The sequence below is a fragment of the Nomascus leucogenys genome, chromosome 2, assembly GCF_006542625.1.
Source record: "Nomascus leucogenys isolate Asia chromosome 2, Asia_NLE_v1, whole genome shotgun sequence".
NCBI lineage: Eukaryota > Metazoa > Chordata > Mammalia > Primates > Hylobatidae > Nomascus > Nomascus leucogenys.
This window is the reverse complement of record NC_044382.1, coordinates 28,816,214-28,834,026: the sequence shown is the minus strand read 5'-3', so window position 1 is coordinate 28,834,026 and position 17,813 is coordinate 28,816,214. Positions and strand designations below refer to the sequence as shown.

General features: G+C 46.4%; 1 protein-coding gene across 2 annotated transcripts in view; it reads right to left on the bottom strand.

Moving 5' to 3' along the window:
- Positions 1–3,142: 3,142 nt before the first annotated feature.
- The window catches only part of PDE6A (phosphodiesterase 6A), a 91,016-nt gene continuing 76,345 nt past the window's right edge, over positions 3,143–17,813 (bottom strand). The window contains exons 18-22 of one of the 2 annotated variants that reach the window (XM_003266628.4): positions 12,480–12,543; positions 12,105–12,179; positions 10,553–10,636; positions 7,457–7,604; positions 3,143–5,306 (exon numbers count right to left, since the gene is read on the bottom strand). In XM_003266628.4, coding sequence (XP_003266676.1) covers positions 5,230–5,306; positions 7,457–7,604; positions 10,553–10,636; positions 12,105–12,179; positions 12,480–12,543 — 448 coding nt within the window. In that variant the 3' untranslated portion in view covers positions 3,143–5,229. The remainder of the gene's footprint in view (positions 5,307–7,456; positions 7,605–10,552; positions 10,637–12,104; positions 12,180–12,479; positions 12,544–17,813) is intronic. The other variant, XM_003266629.4, reaches the window with a different exon arrangement.

Here is a 17,813-nt window from a genome sequence, read left to right as displayed (position 1 = left end):
TCATGTCTCAAAGGGGTTAGCCTGTATTTTGCCCTAAAGCTGTTTTTTGTGCTTTATTTTTAAATGCCAGACACCCATGAGCCCCAAAGGGCTGAAACATTGGCAAAGAGAATTATATATAAACAAGAACAGGCTGGGCACAGTGGCTCACATCTGTAATCCCAACACTTTGGGAGGCTGAGGCGGGTGGATCACCTGAGGTCAGGAATTCGAGACCAGCCTGGCCAACATGGTGAAACCCCATCTCTACTAAAAATACAAAAATTAGCCGGGCTTGGTGAGGGGCGCCTGTAATCCCAGCTACTCAGGAGGCTGAGGCAGGAGAATCGCTTGAACCCGGGAGGCAGAGGTTGCAGTGAGCCATGGTCATGCCACTGCATTCCAGCCTGGGCAACAGAGCAAGACTCCATCTCAAAATAAATAAATAAAATAAACAAGAATAGGTGCAATGAATGATTACATTTTATGTTATGTGCAAACTATTTTCAGGTTGCTATTTATTACATAAACTCATACAAACTCATACATATATTCTCCTTGTTCAGGTGATTTATTTTCCCAATCTGTAAAAATTGTTTGGATTTCTTTGATTGCAAGGGAACACATCATAATTTTTTCCCATTAATATTAATAGGAACGTTTCCACTTAGGGGCAGAGTTCTCTGGTGTGATGAGAGTATGTGTGTGATTGAGGGCTCAGTACCTGTTGCCCATCTGTTGTAAGCTTCAGGAGAACAGGCCTGCCTTTCCAACTCACTGCAGGGCACCAGCCCCATCAATCAGGAATTCCTGAGTGGATCCTACCCATAGCGCAAGGATGGCAGATGCAGAGCCTCAAGACCTGCCTTTGGGACCCATCTCTGCCATTTCTGTATTGTGTGAATTGGGCAGACCACCTCCTTGGTCCCTGGTTTTCCCAAATATGAAACAATTTGCTTAGCTGAACTCAAAGGTCCTTTATGTTCTTATGTTCTTTAAAAACAACAATAAAACCTGATTTGCAGAAGCAGTATGGTACAAGGAAAATGCTTACAAGCTGGGGTTCTGGGGATCTGGTGTCAAGCTACTTGGCGTTTTGTTTTCTTTTTTTTTTTGAGATGGAGTCTCGCTCTTGTTGCCCAGCTGGAGTGCAATGGTGCAATCTCGGCTCACTGGAACCTCTGCCTCCTGGATTCAAGTGATTCTCCTGCCTCAGCCTCCCAAGTAGCTGGGATTACAGGCACCCGCCACCACACCCAGCTAATTTTTGTATTTTTAGTAGAGACAGCGTTTCACTATGTTGGCCAGACTGGTCTCGAACTCCTGACCTTAGGTGATCCATCCACCTCGGCCTCCCAAAGTGCTGGGATTACAGATGTTGAGCCACCACGCCCGGCCTAAGCTGCTTGGCTTTGAATCTTGGCTCCACCACTTATCAGCTAGGTGTCCTTGGGCAGGTTTTCTAACCTCTCTAAGTCTGCTCCTCACCACGTGATAAATGGAGCTAGTAACGGTTTCTCCCTTGGAGTATTGTTGTTAGGATGAAATTAGATCATGCACAGTACCTAGGACATGGTAAGTACTTAATCAGCATCAGCTGTGATCCTCATTCAGCTCAGTCTCATTTGGTGCTAACCATAGTCCTCGAGAGGCACTGCAAGGATCTTGACCTTTTTTTGACAGATTGGGAAGGCTGGGAAGTGGAGCAGAAGGAACCTGCCAAAGGGACTCAGAAACATGGCAGCAGAGTCAGGACCAGCAACATCAATGCCTGTGTGTTCCTGAGTGACACTTATTTCTCCTTGCTACTCTGCCATGTAACCACCACACATGATGTTCTTAGGACAGGCCTCTGCTTAAAGACCACTGCTCTCAGAGTGTGCATTGCAGCAGGGCAGAACGTCTAGTTTGGAAGTTTAAAGATACAAGTTCCAGACCCAGTTCTCTATTGACATCACGACCTGCAAACACGAGCAGGGCTCGTGCGTCAGGAGCCCAGATTGATCTACTGTGGAGGCCACCAGGATGTGGATGCCCTGTACACTGTGTTCTCTGTGACCCTGGGCATCTCCTGGAGGGAAGCCAGGGAACTCTGCCAGGAACTTGGCCCAGCCCCATCTTCTCACTGGCCTTCAATTTCCTCATGTGTCTAAAAAGAGAGATTACGGTAGATCAGTGGTTTACCATTTGGGGAAACCATGTGGCTCCCTCTCCTCAAAGCAACTGTTTTAATATATTAGTTTCTGCATAACATTCAGTGTGGAAGGAAGAAAAGTTCTACAGCTAATGTCCATTTATTAGAATGAGACAGAGGCATGTGTTACATGCAGCCACAAAGAAACAAACAGATAAATACAGGATGTGGGAAAACTGACTTTACTTCTGCATGTTGGTGACAATGGAAAAAAGGAAGGAGCACTTTGTAGATTAAAAGAGACTTCAGAAACAGCCATAGCTATGTGAGGTGATGGATATATTAATTAGCTTAATTATGGCAATCATTTCACAATGTATATCAAACATCACAGTGTATACCTTAAATATGTATAATTTTTATTTGCTAATTATACCTCCGTAAAGCTGGTGGGGGGGAACAATAGAGAATGAAAAAAAATTAAGATTTGGACAAGTGTAACAAACTGACTTGCAAATTTTTAGCATGTTATTGTCATTTTCAACTTCTGGTTTATTTGTGCTGTTTTCAACATCAGTTACTATGGTACGAATGCTGATCAGGCCAGTGGCATTCTGCTAGGTATTGCAGACCTGCCAGAACATACTTAGAGTCGGTTTAAAAGAAATAAGTCCTGGCCAGGTGCAGTGGCTCATGCCTGTAATCCCAACACTTTGGGAGGCTGAGGCAGGAGGATTGCTTGAAGTCAGGAGTTTGAGGCCAGCCTGGGCAACAGAATGAGACCCCATGTCTACAAAGATAGGTTTTAAAAAATTAGCTGGGCATGGTGGTGCATGCCTGTGGTCATCGCTGCTTGGTAAACTGAGATGGGAGGATTGCTTGAGCCCGGGTGGTTGGGGCTCCAGTGAGCTATGATCATACCACTGTACTCCAGCCTGGGCAATAGAGTGAGACCTCATCATGAAAGATAGAAAGAGAGAAATTCTATCTGCCACAGCGTTTTTTTTTTTTTTTTTTTTTTTTTTTTTTTTTTTTTTTTTTTTTTTTTTTTGAGATGGAGTCTTGCTCTTGTCGCCCAGGCTGGAGTGCAGTGGCGTGATCTCAGCTCACTGCAACCTTCACCTCCCAGGTTCAAGCGATTCTCCTGCCTCAGCCTCCTGAGTAGCTGGGATTACAGGTGCACACCACCGCACCCAGCTAATTTTTGTATTTTTAGTAGAGATGGGGTTCTACCATGTTGGCCAGGCTGGTCTTGAACTCCTGACCTCAGGTGATCCACCCACCTCGGCCTCCCAAAGTGCTGGAATTACAGGCGTGAGCCACCGCACCTGGCCTACATCTATCTTTTTAAACCAACAGAATGCCTGCTAATTTAAGAAACAGAAGTTCTGAAATTGAGAATAATTTGACTTAATTTATACTCTGTGAAATCCATGAAAAATCCAAGAATAAAAAGTACATCTTTTTTCTAAAAACCAACAAAAAGAAACAACTAAATTCAATATGTGAAATTGTTTGCATCAGATGCAGGCAAGCTAACCATTGAAAACGTTCATGAGAATGAAGGAAGGTTGATTAAGGGCTGGCATCACAAGTTGGGTGTCCCAGAAAGCAGACTCTAAAATGGACTTAGTCTGCAGGATGCTTATTAAGCAGTGCCCTGGGGACCGATGCTTGGGGAAGGGAAGGAAATAGGAGTGGGCAGAGGGAGAAGTCGAGTTGTGATGTGAGCCCAGCGACAGCCTTAGTGGACCCCACGAGGAGTCCTGGGGCTAGAACAGCCCTGCACAGTTATCCCATGCTCAGCCAAGATGGCCGGGCCTCTCCACCTGGCATGGATCAGTCATTGGGTGTAGGCCACCCTGGGAGAGGCTGCAGTAACACCTGATGGGGCTGATACTAAGGGTCTGTCAACAGCACTCAAAGCTGGTGGGGTCCCAAGTCCTTTGCTGAAGCTTGGGGTCTGTGCAGCCCATCAAAGCATACATCACAGCTGGGTATTAGGCAGGCATTGGTTGCATGGGCCAGTGATGTGGTTATGTTAGAAAACATCCTTATTTCTTTAAAGATGAGTTAGTAGAGGTGTGAAATGATATGTTTGGGATTTGCCTTTTCTTTTGTTTTTGTTTGAGTCAGAGTCTCGCTCGGTCGTCCAAGCTGGAGTGCAGTAGCATGATCTCAGCTCACTGCAACTTCCGCCTCCTGGGTTCAAGAGATCCTCTCACCTCTGCCTCCCAAGTAGCTGAGACTACAGGTGAGTGCCAGCACACCTGGCTAATTTTTGTATTTTTTGTAGAGACAGGGTTTTGCCATTTTGCCCAGGCTGGTCTCAAATTCCTGGGCTCATGCAATCTGCCCGCCTCAGCCTCCTGAAGTGCTGGGATTACAGGTGTGAGCCACCACGACCGGCCAGGATTTGCCTTTAAACACTTCAGGTAAGAAAAAAAAATTGAACAGGAAATGTAAAAAGGACAGACGAAATGCATGTGGCAAAATCTTGATATTGGAATCTGGGTGATAGGTACGTGGGGATTCAACGTACAATTCTCTACTTTTGAAAATGGTTGAAAATTTTTACAATACATTAACTGAAAGTATACGAACAAAAATGATTCTAAGCAAGCCAGTGAATCTGGCATTAATTAAATGTAATTAAATGTTTAATTGATGTCTATGAAAGCTAGAAAATTGGTTTAGCTCAATAGGCAGTTCTCAAGACTAAAAGAACGTTTAAAAGCCACTGGATAAGGTATAAGCCAAGCTTGTTCAACCCACAGCCCGTGGGCCACATGCAGCCCAGGACGGCTTCGAATGCAGCCCAACACAAATTCATAAACTTTCTTAAAACATTATGAGATTTTTTTTTTTTGCGATTTTTTTTTTAAAGTTCAACAGCTATCATTAGTGTTAGTGTGTTTTATGTGTGACCCAAGACAATTCGTCTTCCAATGTGGCCCAGGGAAGCCAAAAGATTGAACACTCCTGGAAGCTAAATTTTCTATCAGCATTCAATCCTATGACTCTTCTACTTCTCAAGGTGTGTGGTCTTCCACTGGCTTGAGTCATCTCTTCCCAGGAAAGGGTGGTGCCATCCAGCCAGCAGATCCCCAGTGGTGTTACTGAATGCAGCAGGACTTGGATGTAGTTGCACCCCCTGGGCTGGGGTTTCCTCCCGGCTGATTTCCTGCAGCTGCTGCAATGAAACAGGAAAAAGAACACACCAGGTGACAGGAGGCTGCAGTGGGCTTCCCCTTTGACCTAATTTGGACCAAGAGTTGCAAACTCAAAGGCTTTCAGTGGCCAACAGATAACAACACATGCAGAAGGCAAACCAGATGTGAGGAGAATCACGGAAACTAAGAACATTTCTCTAAGAAAAACAGCAGCACGAGGATGATGATAAGTGAGAACCAGTGCTTGGCACCAGTGTCTGGGAAACTTGGGGAGTGGTGAACATGACAAACTAGAGACAGCCTCTGTCTCATCCAAAGGGGGCAGTTGCCACTCGGCTTCAGCCAATTGTTGTCATGCAAAAATGATAGACTGGTGTGGCCAGATCTTACCCTTTTACTCTTTTAAAAAGAAAAGCTGGGCCAGGCACAGTGGCTCACGCCTGTAATCCCAACACTTAAGGAGGCTGAGGCAGGAGAATCACTTGAGCCCAGGAGTTGGAGGTCAACATGGGCAACATAGCAAGACCTGGTTTCTACAAAAAAATAACAAAAATTGGCCGGGCATGGTTGCATACACCTGAAGTCCTAGCTGCTAGGGAAGCTGAGGTGGCAGGATCGCTTGAGGCCAGGAATTTGAGGCTGCAGTGAGCTATGATCGTGCCACTGCACTCCAGCCTGGGCGACAAAGCAAGACTCTATCTCCAAAAAAGAAAGAAAGAAAGGCTGTAAATCTGGATTTTTAAAATCTTAAATATTCCAATTTTAAAATGTGACCCAAAAATTCACGTTTAAAAAAATGTTGGTACTGATTCTCTAACTATAAGAAAAAGAAGGAGAAAAAAATGTAAGCCAAATCTGTATTTTTTTATGTGAAGGCCACAAATTTGCACGGACCTACTACTTGCCCAAAAGACAATTTGTACAAATTAGAAAAATGCACTTATTTCCCAGGATACCTCGCTGCCATTTTTCTGGAAAATCAAAATAGCTATACACATCTGTGATGTACAGGACGCTCCCTGGAGTTGTGCAGAGCATAAACTGCAAAACTCTAAGTGGGCCCTACATTTGCAGCTGCCCATTTAGAATCAACCCACACTGCCCAGAGCAGAGCTGAGGCTCTGACATTTTCCGTGTGTAAGAGCCATGGGTGAAGAGGGATGGGTGTGCAAAGGAGGGCAGTCAGGGTGAGGCAGGGACGAGATGCCATGTCCTGTGAGGAAACAGATCACACAACCAGTAAAAGAAATGACTTGGGGGAGGGGCAGTGCTGCCAGTAGTAAAGAGTTAGAACAAACAAATCCCATTTGATTCTGAAGGCAGAACCATGACCACTAAGTAGAAGCTTCAACAAGGAGAACAATTTGAGTCCAAGGAAGACCTTTCCAATAGTGGTACTGAATGTGGATGTCATATAAGATAGTGAGACCTCTGTCACTGGTGGTATGCAAGCATAAGCTCATGATGGTACAGATAGGATTCAAACATCAGACAGAAGGCTGGAAATAGGGCCTCAAATTCCTTCCAAGTTTGGGCGCGGTGGCTCATGCCTGTAATACCAACACTTTGGGAGGCCGAGGCGGGTGGATCACCTGAGGTCGGGAGTTCGAGACCAGCCTGGCCAACATGGTGAAACGCCATCTCTACTAAAATACAAAAATTAGCTAGGCGTGGCGCTGGGTGCCTGTAATCCCAGCTACTCAGGAAGCCGAGGCGGAAGAATTGCTTGAACCTGGGAGGTGGAGGTTGCAGTGAGTGGAGATTGTGCCACTGCTCTCCAGCCTGGGCAACAGAGTGAGACTCCGGCTCAAAAAATAAATAAATAAAAAAAAATAAAATTCCTCCCAACCAATAATTATAGTCTTCTCCTTTGCCCCAGGGTAGGGACATATGTCCACAGCCCTAAAATCAGAGTCTGTGCTATGTTGGTTGCGAGGGCACTTGCTGGGAGGCCTGGATCGTTCCTCAGCCTCAATCTTGGGAACCAGGCTGTCTCTTACTGTGTGACTTGGTCTCTTCCAGCCTTGGTGCTCTCACACACAGAATGGGGACAGTATTGGCCATCAGGAGGCCTGAATGAGACTCTGTGTATGAGGCTCTGAGGCAGGACGCAGACGCTGAGTGCTCAGGGAGTGGGTGGTGGGAGTCCCTGCTTCCCCCTTCCACAAACCTGACTCGGCCGACTGCTGTTTCTGCTTCTTCTCCTCCTGCACCTTCATCTTGGCATCGTACTCATCAGCAAGCGCCTTCCACTCCTTGCGATTGTTGGTGATCCCATCCAACATCGGGGTGATCTCCTCATGGAAACGGGAGAATTCCTAGAAGGGAGAGTATGTGCCTCTGGTGCAAGGGCCAGGCCCCAGGGTCTGGACTCAGGCAGGTGGCACAGCTGGAAACGTCCAACACTGGAATGAGCTGCTTCGGAATAGCAGGCCTCCCGCCACCGTGCTGATGCTGCAGGGCCTCCCGCCACCACGCTGATACTACAGGGCCTCCCGTCTACACCAGCCCGTGCCTCACCTGCTTAGAAGCCTCCTGTGGCGCCCCTGTCCTTCAGCATGAAGTGAAAACCCCTTACTATGGCTTTCAAACTCCACGACCCAGTGTCCTCCTGCCCTTGACCATCTTGTATTCTCCAAGCGATCCAAATCTCTTAGTTCCTGGAATGTGTCCTCCATTCTGTGAGCCTCACACAAGCTGCTCTTTTCTTTTTTTTTTTCTTTCCAAGACAGGGCCTCACTGTCATCCAAGCTGGAGTGCGGTGGCACGATCATAGCTCACTGCAGCCTCAGACTCCTGGGCTCAAGCCATCCTCCCACCTCAGCCTCCCAAGTAGCTGGGACTACAGGCTCATGCCACCACACCCAGGTAATTTTTTTTTATTTTTGTAGATACAGGTTCTCCCTATGTTGCCTAGGCTGGTCTCAAGCTCCTGGCCTCAAGTGATCCTTCTGCGTTGGCTTCTCAAAGTGCTGGGATTACAGGCATGAGCCACCATGCTCAACCCAAGCTGTTCACTTTGCTGGAACTCTCTTAACCTCCCCTTTTCTTCCTTGAGGCCTCCACTTAATGTCACTTCCTCCAAGAAGCCTCTTCTGGCCCCCTAGTGGAGTCCCCCATTGGAAGCTCCCAAAGCCCTCTCTTACCACATCTTGCTTCCTTGTCATGACTCCCTTTGCTTGTCTCCCCGAGAGGCTGAGAACCTGGAGAGGGCAGGGACATTGGCCGCCTCATTCCCTGGGGTGGCCCTGGCCTAGCACAAGGTCTGGGACACAAGGATACTCAATAAATATTTTCTGAGTGAAATCGGGATGTTAAGAAGACGATTTTTTTTTTTTTTTTTTTTGAAACCGAGTTTTGCTCTGTTGACCAGGCTAGAGTGAAATGGTGCAATCTCGGCTCATTGCAACCTCCGCCTCCCAGGTTCAAGTGATTCTCCTGCCTCAGCCTCCCAAGTAGCTGGGATTACAGGCACCCACCACCACACCCGGCTAATTTTTTTTGGGGATTTAGTAGAGATGGAGTTTCACCATTTTGTTCAGGCTGGTCTCGAACTCCTGACCTCAAATGATCCACCTCCCTTGGCCTCCCAAAGTGCTGGGAATACAGGCATGAGCCACCGAGAAGATGATTCTTAAAGGCTGTTACAACTCTTTGAGCATAGCACATTATAGTTTATGAGCAATTTATCTCCTCTGGTCCTCAAATTCCTGTGAGGTAGGAAAATAAGATTCATCACTTCTACATCTTTAGGTAAGGAAATTGAGATGCAGATTGATGGAGTGGATTTGCCCAATGTAAGAACAGCAAATCCAGGGCCCGCTGTGAAATGCCAGAGCCGACTGTGTTCAGAGATGCCTGGGTTCTGGTCCAGGCTCTGCTGCAAACTATGCGATCTTGGGCGGGTCACTACCAGAGCTTACCTTCAGCCATTAAATCAGGACAGTAATAATACCTACCCCACAGTGTGGTTTTGATAACGTATATAAAGCACTTAGCCCAGTCTCCCTTATTTAGTAATATTCCTGATGATTAAAACTCATTCCCTCAGCTGGGCACCATGGCTCACGCCTGTAATCCCAGCACTTTGGGAGGCCGAGGCGGGTGGATTGTTTGAGGCCAGGGGTTTGAGACCATCCTGGCCAACGAGGCAAAACCCCGTCTCTACTAAAAATACGAAAATTAGCCGGGTGTGGTGGCACATGCCTGTAGTCCCAGCTGCTTGGGAGGCTGAGGCAGGAGAATTTCTTGAACCTGGGAGGTAGAGGTTGCAGTGAGCCGAAATCGCACCACTGCACTCCAACCTGGGTGACAGAGTGAGACTCTGTCTCAAAAAACAAAAAAAAAATTAGCTGGATGTGGTGGTGTGCACCTGTGGTCCCAGCTACTGAGAAGGCTGAGGTGGGAAGATCATTTGGGCCTGGGAGGTCAGGGCTGCTGTAAGCTGTGATGGTGCCACTGCACTCCAGTCTGGGTGACAGAATGAGACCCTGCCTCAAAAAAAAAAAAAAAAAAAAAAAAAAAAGCCAGCAAAAAACTCATGTCCTCAATGGAAAAAAAAGAAATATTACTGATGATAGTGGCAAGCATCAGCCGCTCTGCCCTGTGGGTCAGAGCACCCCAGTTAGTCTGAGTTATATCTCAGATGCTCTTGTTGCCTTCTAGAAAATTTGCACTTCTTCCTAGCAAAGGGCTGCAGCTCACACAGCATAAAGAGAACTGGGCTAAATCCTGCCTTATGGCTGAGTCCAGTGACACTGGCCCTGTCATTTTGCATCTCTGACTTTTGTCTTCTCATGTGTAACATGGCCAAAATAAAAAAGGCGGAGGTGGATGGTGGCACAGATAACAGAAAGTTGGGAGCAATGGGTTTCTCAAGAGGGAGACTAACTTTGAACAAGAGCTCAAAGAGAAAGTCCAGATTATCTTTTCACCATCACTTTTGGCCTGTGATGTTTCCACCAGCTAGGGAAGTTAGAAGGACATACGTCTGCTATGTTTCCCCTTCCTCTGTGAATCCATGCTTCGTCATGTGCCCCACAATTATGTATTAAGCAACTAGGATGTGCCCTAGGCTGGAGCCTGGAGCTGCACTCACACAAGACCCATAGAGCTGTCCTGAGAATCAAATGCCATTAGAGATGAGAAGCGCTTTGTAAAGCATCACCCGCTGGTCACCCGCTAGGGTTTATTATTCCTGATGTTGTCTGGAAATCCCAGGTTTATCAAAGACATCTTGTTGAGTCTGAGGAAGCCAAGGGCCTACCTTGTAGACAAAGGTGCAAACAAAGTCAATGAAGCCGACTTGAAGCTTAGGGAGTTCATCTGCTTTGTTTCTGTCCATCATGGGCTGTCATGGGGGAGAAAGAGTTAATTGCACTGGACAGTAAGAGAAACCCACCCTATCTATGAAGCATTCTTACTAAAATCAAACTGTAAACTCATCATGTTTCCAGACCTGATGAGCATTTTGCAGGAAATAGGAGAATAGAGAAACATGTTAAAGAACATGAGGGTGCAACCAACCAAATCCAGAATGTGGGAAACTGCACAAAAAAAAGACACACTGTCTTCAGCAAGTAAATGGCATACCAGAAAAAGGCCAGAGGGTGGGAGGGATGGCAGGGCCTGCTACAGATTAAAAGAGACTTAAGAGACATTAAAACCAGAGGCAGTATGCTCCTTGATTAGATCCTGATTTGAACAAATCAACTGAATTTCTTAATCAAGAAAAATGAACAGAAATTGGGGATTAGAAGATACTGAAGTATATGAATTTTGTGAGTGTGTTAATGGTATTATGGTTGTGTTTATGATTTTGTCCATATCAAGCTCTTGTCTCAGAGATACGTACTAAAGTATTTATGGAAAAGATTATAGTGTCTGAGATTTACTTTAAAATACTGCAACCAAAAGCAAAAAAAAAAAAAACACACTGGAAGGAATAGATAAAACAAGACTGGCAGACTGCTGCTAATTGTTGGCTCTAGCTGATGGGCACTAGAGTTCACTGACTATTCTCAATATATTTGAAAATATTACAAAGAGAGAGATCGAGAACGACAAAGCCCATGGGGCCCTTCACGTGTTTCTTCACGACAGGACCTGCTCCTCCCAGCCTTCCACTCTCCCTCAGCTCCTGCCTAAGCCTGCCGTGGTGGCCCCTGCATCCTTAGCACACTCTCGCAGGTTTAGCCTATCCAGGTGTCAATGGTTTGTCCCCAAAACGTCTCTGTCTTTTACCCGTCCTTTCCAAACCCTGCTTTACTTCCCAGCTTTGCCTTCAGGGACTTCAAGGAAACTTCGGGCTGCTCTCCCCATCTCCCCATCTCCGCAGCTCCATGGGAAGCTGGCTGACTGTCTCAGCCAAGTTAACTTTCAATGTTGATAGGTGCACAGCTTGCTCACTCTCTGCTGTTAGATTAGGGTCAGGGGAGGTGGATGGACTTCTAGACCTTTGGAATTGAAAGGGCAATCTAAGTGTTGGAGTCCACTTGCCAACCTCTGGAGTTGAGTGAGCTAAGGACACATTTCCCAAACTTTAGGAGGGCTTACTAGTTACAGCACTCATTGCAGGGCCCACCCCCAGAGCTTCTGGTTGGGTAGACTTAGGGTGAGGCTTGTGAATATACATCCCTAATATGTTCTCAAGTAATGAGGTTGACAGTGGCCTGGAGACCACATTTTTAGAACCACTGCATTAGGAAAAGGTCATCTTTATGGTAAAGTCACACATCTCTCCATCATGGCAAGGTCACATATAGGTCAGGATGGAGCACACATGCCAAACATCAGGCTGACATCCCCTCTCTACTCACAATGGGATTCTGTTGCAGCACCGTGCGCTCCAGGTCACCTTGTTCCCAGAATTCGGCAGCCACCAGCAGAGCTACCTGCAACAGACAGACCCTCACACACACAGAGTCAAAGCCCCAGCCCAATCCCCTACCCCTGCACCCACCCCACTTGCAATTCCAACTCAACAAAAAGGATAAACCCACCCCTGCCCTGCCCTGCCACCCTCACTTCTGCTGTCATCACTGGAGAGAAGTAAAGTGATTCCCATATCTTGGTAGAGGAGGATGGAACACAGGTGAGCTGGTTCTGGAGCTGGGCTGAGAGAGTCCAAGCCTCATGACCTGCTGCCCCCAGTACTGGGACGCCGCTCCTCTTGGGTCAGCAGGAGTTCATACCTGGCTCTGCACCTCCCAGGGTTTGGTGATGGCTGAGAGATCACAGGCGGTCATCATCATGGCCCTGGGCACACAGGACACCCTCTATCAGTCCAGGGCCATTTAAGACTTCATGTACTGGTTAATTCCATCTCTCTCACCTTTCTCCACCCCCACTAGTAGGTGACTTTGTCTCATTGTGAGGAAAGGGCTCACTCCCGTTGCATCCAGGGGTTGGGCTTTGAAATCAGACAGGGTTAGATCCTGACAGAGGCAGGTTGGACAATGGGCAACTACACCAACCTCTCTAAGCCTCCATTTCCCTGTCTGTAATGATAATCGTACCTTACTCACAAAACAGGTGTAAGATTAAATGAGATTGTGGTTTGGAGAAATCTAAGTATAGTGTCTGAACATGGTATGTGCATAAGGAACATGTACTGGGTTTTCTTATGTATCAAGCACTGTTCCAGGGACTGTACAAACATCAATTTCATTTAAATCTCATCACATCTTCAGAGTCCCTTCGCTCTTGTCTACTGTAGAGAAGTGTTTCTCAACTTTTTTTCTCATCATTGTTCCCTGCCCCAACTGCCAACGTGCGTTTTTAGATACTTTTTCAGTAATTGCCCCACCATGAGCTTTTAATACCACAGATATGCTGTCCATCTGTTTGGAGAACCACAGGCCATTGTAATAGCTAAGATTTGCTCTCCTACCTCAAGAATCACTTTTTGCTCCATTGGAGACAATATACTCCATTTTTCTATCAGTCAGTTAGCTTTTCTGATTTAGGAGTTTTGTTTAATACTAATAGATTTCTTTCTCTTCTAGGCCATTTCCTCACCTGGCAGAAACTTTCACACAAAAAATTTAAAAGGTAAAAAAAGAACAAAGAAAACTTATGGTGTAGAGAGAACTGTGAACAGCTGTAGCAAAGAGGCCTTGCGTTAAGGAGTGGAAAGGGCCAGGTGCCGTGGCTCACGCCAGTAATCGCAGCCCTTTGGGAGGCTGAGATGGGCAGATCATTTGTGGTCTGGAGTTTGAGACCAGCCTGGCCAACATGGTGAAACCCCGTCTCTACTAAAAATACAAAAATTAGCTGGGCATGGTGGCATGCACCTGTAATCCCAGCTACTCGGGAGGCTGAGGCAGGAGAATCGCTTGAACTCGGGAGGTGGAGGTTGCAGGGAGCTGAGATCACACCACTGCACTCCAGCCTGGGTGACAGATCGAGACTCTATCTCAAAAAAAAAAAAGGAGTGGAAGGGTGTGGGTAAAGAAAGTAGGTAGGAAGAGTTCAAAGGTAAACTCTTAAGGGAGTGTCCCACTCATAGAAAGGCAAGGCAGGTATTATTACATAGTGGGTACAACAGAAATAGAAAGGGAGGGGACATGGACAAAGAACTGGAGCAAGAGGAGGGAGCAAGGGGGGTGGATTTGAGAAAACATTTTAGAGCAGGTAATCCTGGTAATCCAGGGCCATGTGGCATGGGCCCCAAATCCCATACCAGGGAGTGCAGACTGTATCCAGCAAGCAGTGGGGAGCAGTTGAAGGTTAAAGGTCCAGTTGTGACCTCTTCAGAGCTGTGCTGCAGGAAGGCAGCTGGCAGGACTTGTAGGATGGAGAAGGAAGAAAATAGTAGGATGGAGGGGGATGGGGTGCTGCAGTAATTCAACAGGAGGGCAGGAGAGCTGGCCTGCAGCAACGGCTGGCTGCGGCGGGGTGAGACCAATGGGCAGGAGCTGGGGAGAGGGAGGAGTGAGAGAAGGCTGAGGCTCTGAACCTAACTTGCTGCTTGGATAATTATACAGTTAATCAGCTGTATAGGGCATATTTTCTATAAGCCAGTCTGTGAGGCTGTCAGAATTACTCATGGAATATTAACAAGTTTAGATAAAATCTTTAATTATGGGCCTGGCACAGCAGCTCATACCTGTAATTCTGGCACTTTGGGAGGCTGAGGGAAGAGGATCACTTGAGGCCAGGAGTTCAAGATTAACCTGCGCAAAATAGTGAGACCCTGTCCCTATGAAAAATACACAAATTAGCTAGGCGTGGTGACATGTGCCCGTAGTCCCAGCATTTTGGGAGGCTGAGGTGAGGGGACCGCTTGAGCCCAGGAGTTTGAGGCCACAGTGAGCTATGATCATGCCACTGCACATTTTAAATTATGTAAACCCTCAAAAATTCAAATAACTCTTTAAGTAAGTGTTCAGAAGTGCATACATTTCTTAGAAACACCTTTATGCTTTATAATAACCTCAGAATACATGCCCTATGCTTTAATAAGTGCTGTAGACATGTTACACTTACTGTCAGATAGGTTGAACAAATAAATGCTCAGCTATGCATTTAAGAGTCACTGGCTCCCTGATGGCTTCAGGAGGGCACTGGATGCTTACTTTCCTTAGCTGGAGGGATTCATATGAAAAACACTCCCAGTGGTTGCGGAAACATACCTAAGAATTTTATAGACAGAGATTTACTGTGTGCATGGGATGAAGGAAGGACACCGAGGTGCCAGAAAAGCCAATTCGAGCCTTGTGCCCTAAAGATGAGGCTTCACATTCACTTCAGCACCTCCCCCTTATATGCACTGGGGTCCCAGGTGCTGTGCTGGGCACAGGGGATCCAGAGGGGCCTGCAGGGAGCTCACAGTCACTCAAGGAACACAGGGCAAAAAAAAAAAAACAAAAAAAAACTGTCATCACAATATGCTAAGTAGAATGGCAGAAAAAGGTCTGAGGTGAAAAAAAAAAGAAAGAGAAAGGAGAGAGAGAGAGAAAGAAAGAGAGAGAGAGAGAAAGAAAGAAAGAAAGAAAGAAAGAGAAGAGAAAAGAAAGAACCCAAAAGTGAAGGTGACTAGCTCAGCCCAGGTGCCATCTAAGAGGTGACAATGGAGCAAAGGCCTTGAGGGGTATATAGGAGCCCTCTGTAATGGACAGAATGTTTGTCTCTTCCTAGTCTTATATGTGAAAGCCCTAACCTCTAATGTGATGCTATTAGAAGACAGGGTCTTTGTGGGGTGATGAGGTTTAGGTGAGGTCATAAGGGTGCAGCCCCCATCATGGGGTCATGGCCTTTGTCACCATGGAAGAACACACAGGGAAAGCGGCCTCTGCCACTAGGAAGAGGCTGGGCTCACATGGTCTGTGCTCTCAGAGACCTTGCAGATGTGCTGGGGAATTGCACATTTATCCCACACATGCAAGTTAACATGTAAACAAACAACTGCTCTGAAGGAAAGGACTTCCATTCTTGGAGATGATATGAGAAAGAGAAACTGACCGAGGTCTGAGAGGTCAGGGAGGGCTTCCCTGAGAGAGCGCCCCTCGAGCTGATAACTGTAGGATGTGTAACCATTTACTTGCTAAAGAAAGGACTGGGAGAAACACATTCCAGGCAGAAGGATCATCTAGTGTGCAGGGCCTGGTAGAAGGAAGCCTGGCACAAAGAGCTGAAAGGTGGGGGGAGCTCAGGGAGCAGCTGGGAGACCTGGTAAGAGAAGCTCCACAGAGGAGCAGGGGCAGCCCACACAGAGCCCAGGCACCGCTGCGAGGGGATGGTCTTCATGCTATGAGCAACAGGAAAAGCTACAGGAGTTAGAACAGAAGGGTGACATGGTCACATTTGCATTTCACAGAAATCACTGTGGCTTCGGTGTGGAAGGGACAGGAGTGTACACAGGGAACCCAGTTAGGAAGCCACTGCAGGATCTGGACAAGAGATGGAGCTGGCAATTAAGAGAAGTGTCCAGACAGATATGGCACTTAGGAAGTCAACTCAGCAGCATTTGGGGACAGATTAGACATACAAAGTGAGGAAGAGAGAGATGTCAGGATGGAATAGAGTAAAGGACAACATGGTTATAATGCAGAAGGAAGCAAGAGTACGCCACAAAAATATTGCTCAGAAATGTGAACCTATGCTCTCAGTAGATGAATTGTCAAGAGGAGGGGATGGAGTTCAATAGGACAACAGTGCAAAATTCCATGCAGGCCTTTGGAATCAGACAGAGCTGAATTAGACCTTCTATCTTCTCCTCATTTGCTGTGTCCAGGGCAAGTGACTTCATGTCTTGGAGTCCCAGTCTGTTTGTTTGTAAAATGAGATATTCATGTTAGGTTGGATCCTATGAAATTCTGATTTTGTTAGTCCAAATCAGTTAAAATTCAGCAGTTTCCTATGGGTCAATGTAATATATCCTTTCTAAGACTTACTGTGATGATCACATAAGATGCTTTTGTAAATGCACCCAGTGTCCTCATCTTCATTATCAGCACCTGTGTTCATCTCATTCACGTTCTGGGTCACCCTCGTGTGTAGAGCTCTAAAAGCAAGCTGAGTTCTTATCCACCTGGACCATCCCCAAGGCAAATGTTTCTTCCTGAAACGTTTGGCTCCTTGGCTGTTAGTTTCAGTGGCACTTCTTCCTGACTCCTGGCCAACTTTCAGGAAAAGCATTCCAGCCTTCCTCTTAACTAGCGTTTTCAGGACACTTACTCAGATCCTCCTTAGAATTACATCTGTCTGGAGGGTACAGCAGGAGACCCTGCCGGGGAAGGCCTTCGAGGAGCCTAAGAAAGCGGTGGGTGTGCAGGCAAGGGCTGGTGTGGCTGAGTCCAAGTCCTTGATGCTCCACAAATGCCTGCGTGACACCAGCTAAGTCACGTTGTCTCTCTGGGCCTCACTTCCCTCATTTGTAAAACACTAGACCAGGAATTGGCAAACTCTTTCTGTAAAGAGCCAGACAGTAAATATTTGAGGTTTTACAGCCTACATAGTCCCTACTGCAAAGACTGAGCTCTGCCACTGCGATGTGAGAGCAGCCATAGATAAGCACAGCATGGATAAGCAGGGCCAGCTCGTCCATTCAGCAGAGCATCGAGGGCCCACGATATTCTCCAGGGCCCATGAAAATATTTCAATTTCTTTCAAGATCAGCAGGAAAAAAGGACACAACAGGAATGAATATGTAAGAATGAATTCAGTCTGGATTATATTTGTCTTCATACCAACACAATCATAAAATATAATTTGTATTTACTTATTTACTTTTAAGGAGGAAGGAGGCACAAAGACAAAGACAAAAGTGCCTAGGGCCCACGAAAGTCAGAATGTGGCCCCTGTAAAAGAATACAGCTTTATTTATGGAGATTGAAGTTTGAATTTCTTATGATTTTCATTTGTCATGAGACACTTTTTATTTTTTTTTTGAGACAAAGTCTCACTCTGTTTCCCAGGTTGGAGTGCAGTGGCATGATTTAGGCTCACTACATCCTCTACCTCTGGAGTTCAAACAATTCTCCTGCCTCAGCCTCCTGAGTAGCTGAGATTACAGGTGTGCATCA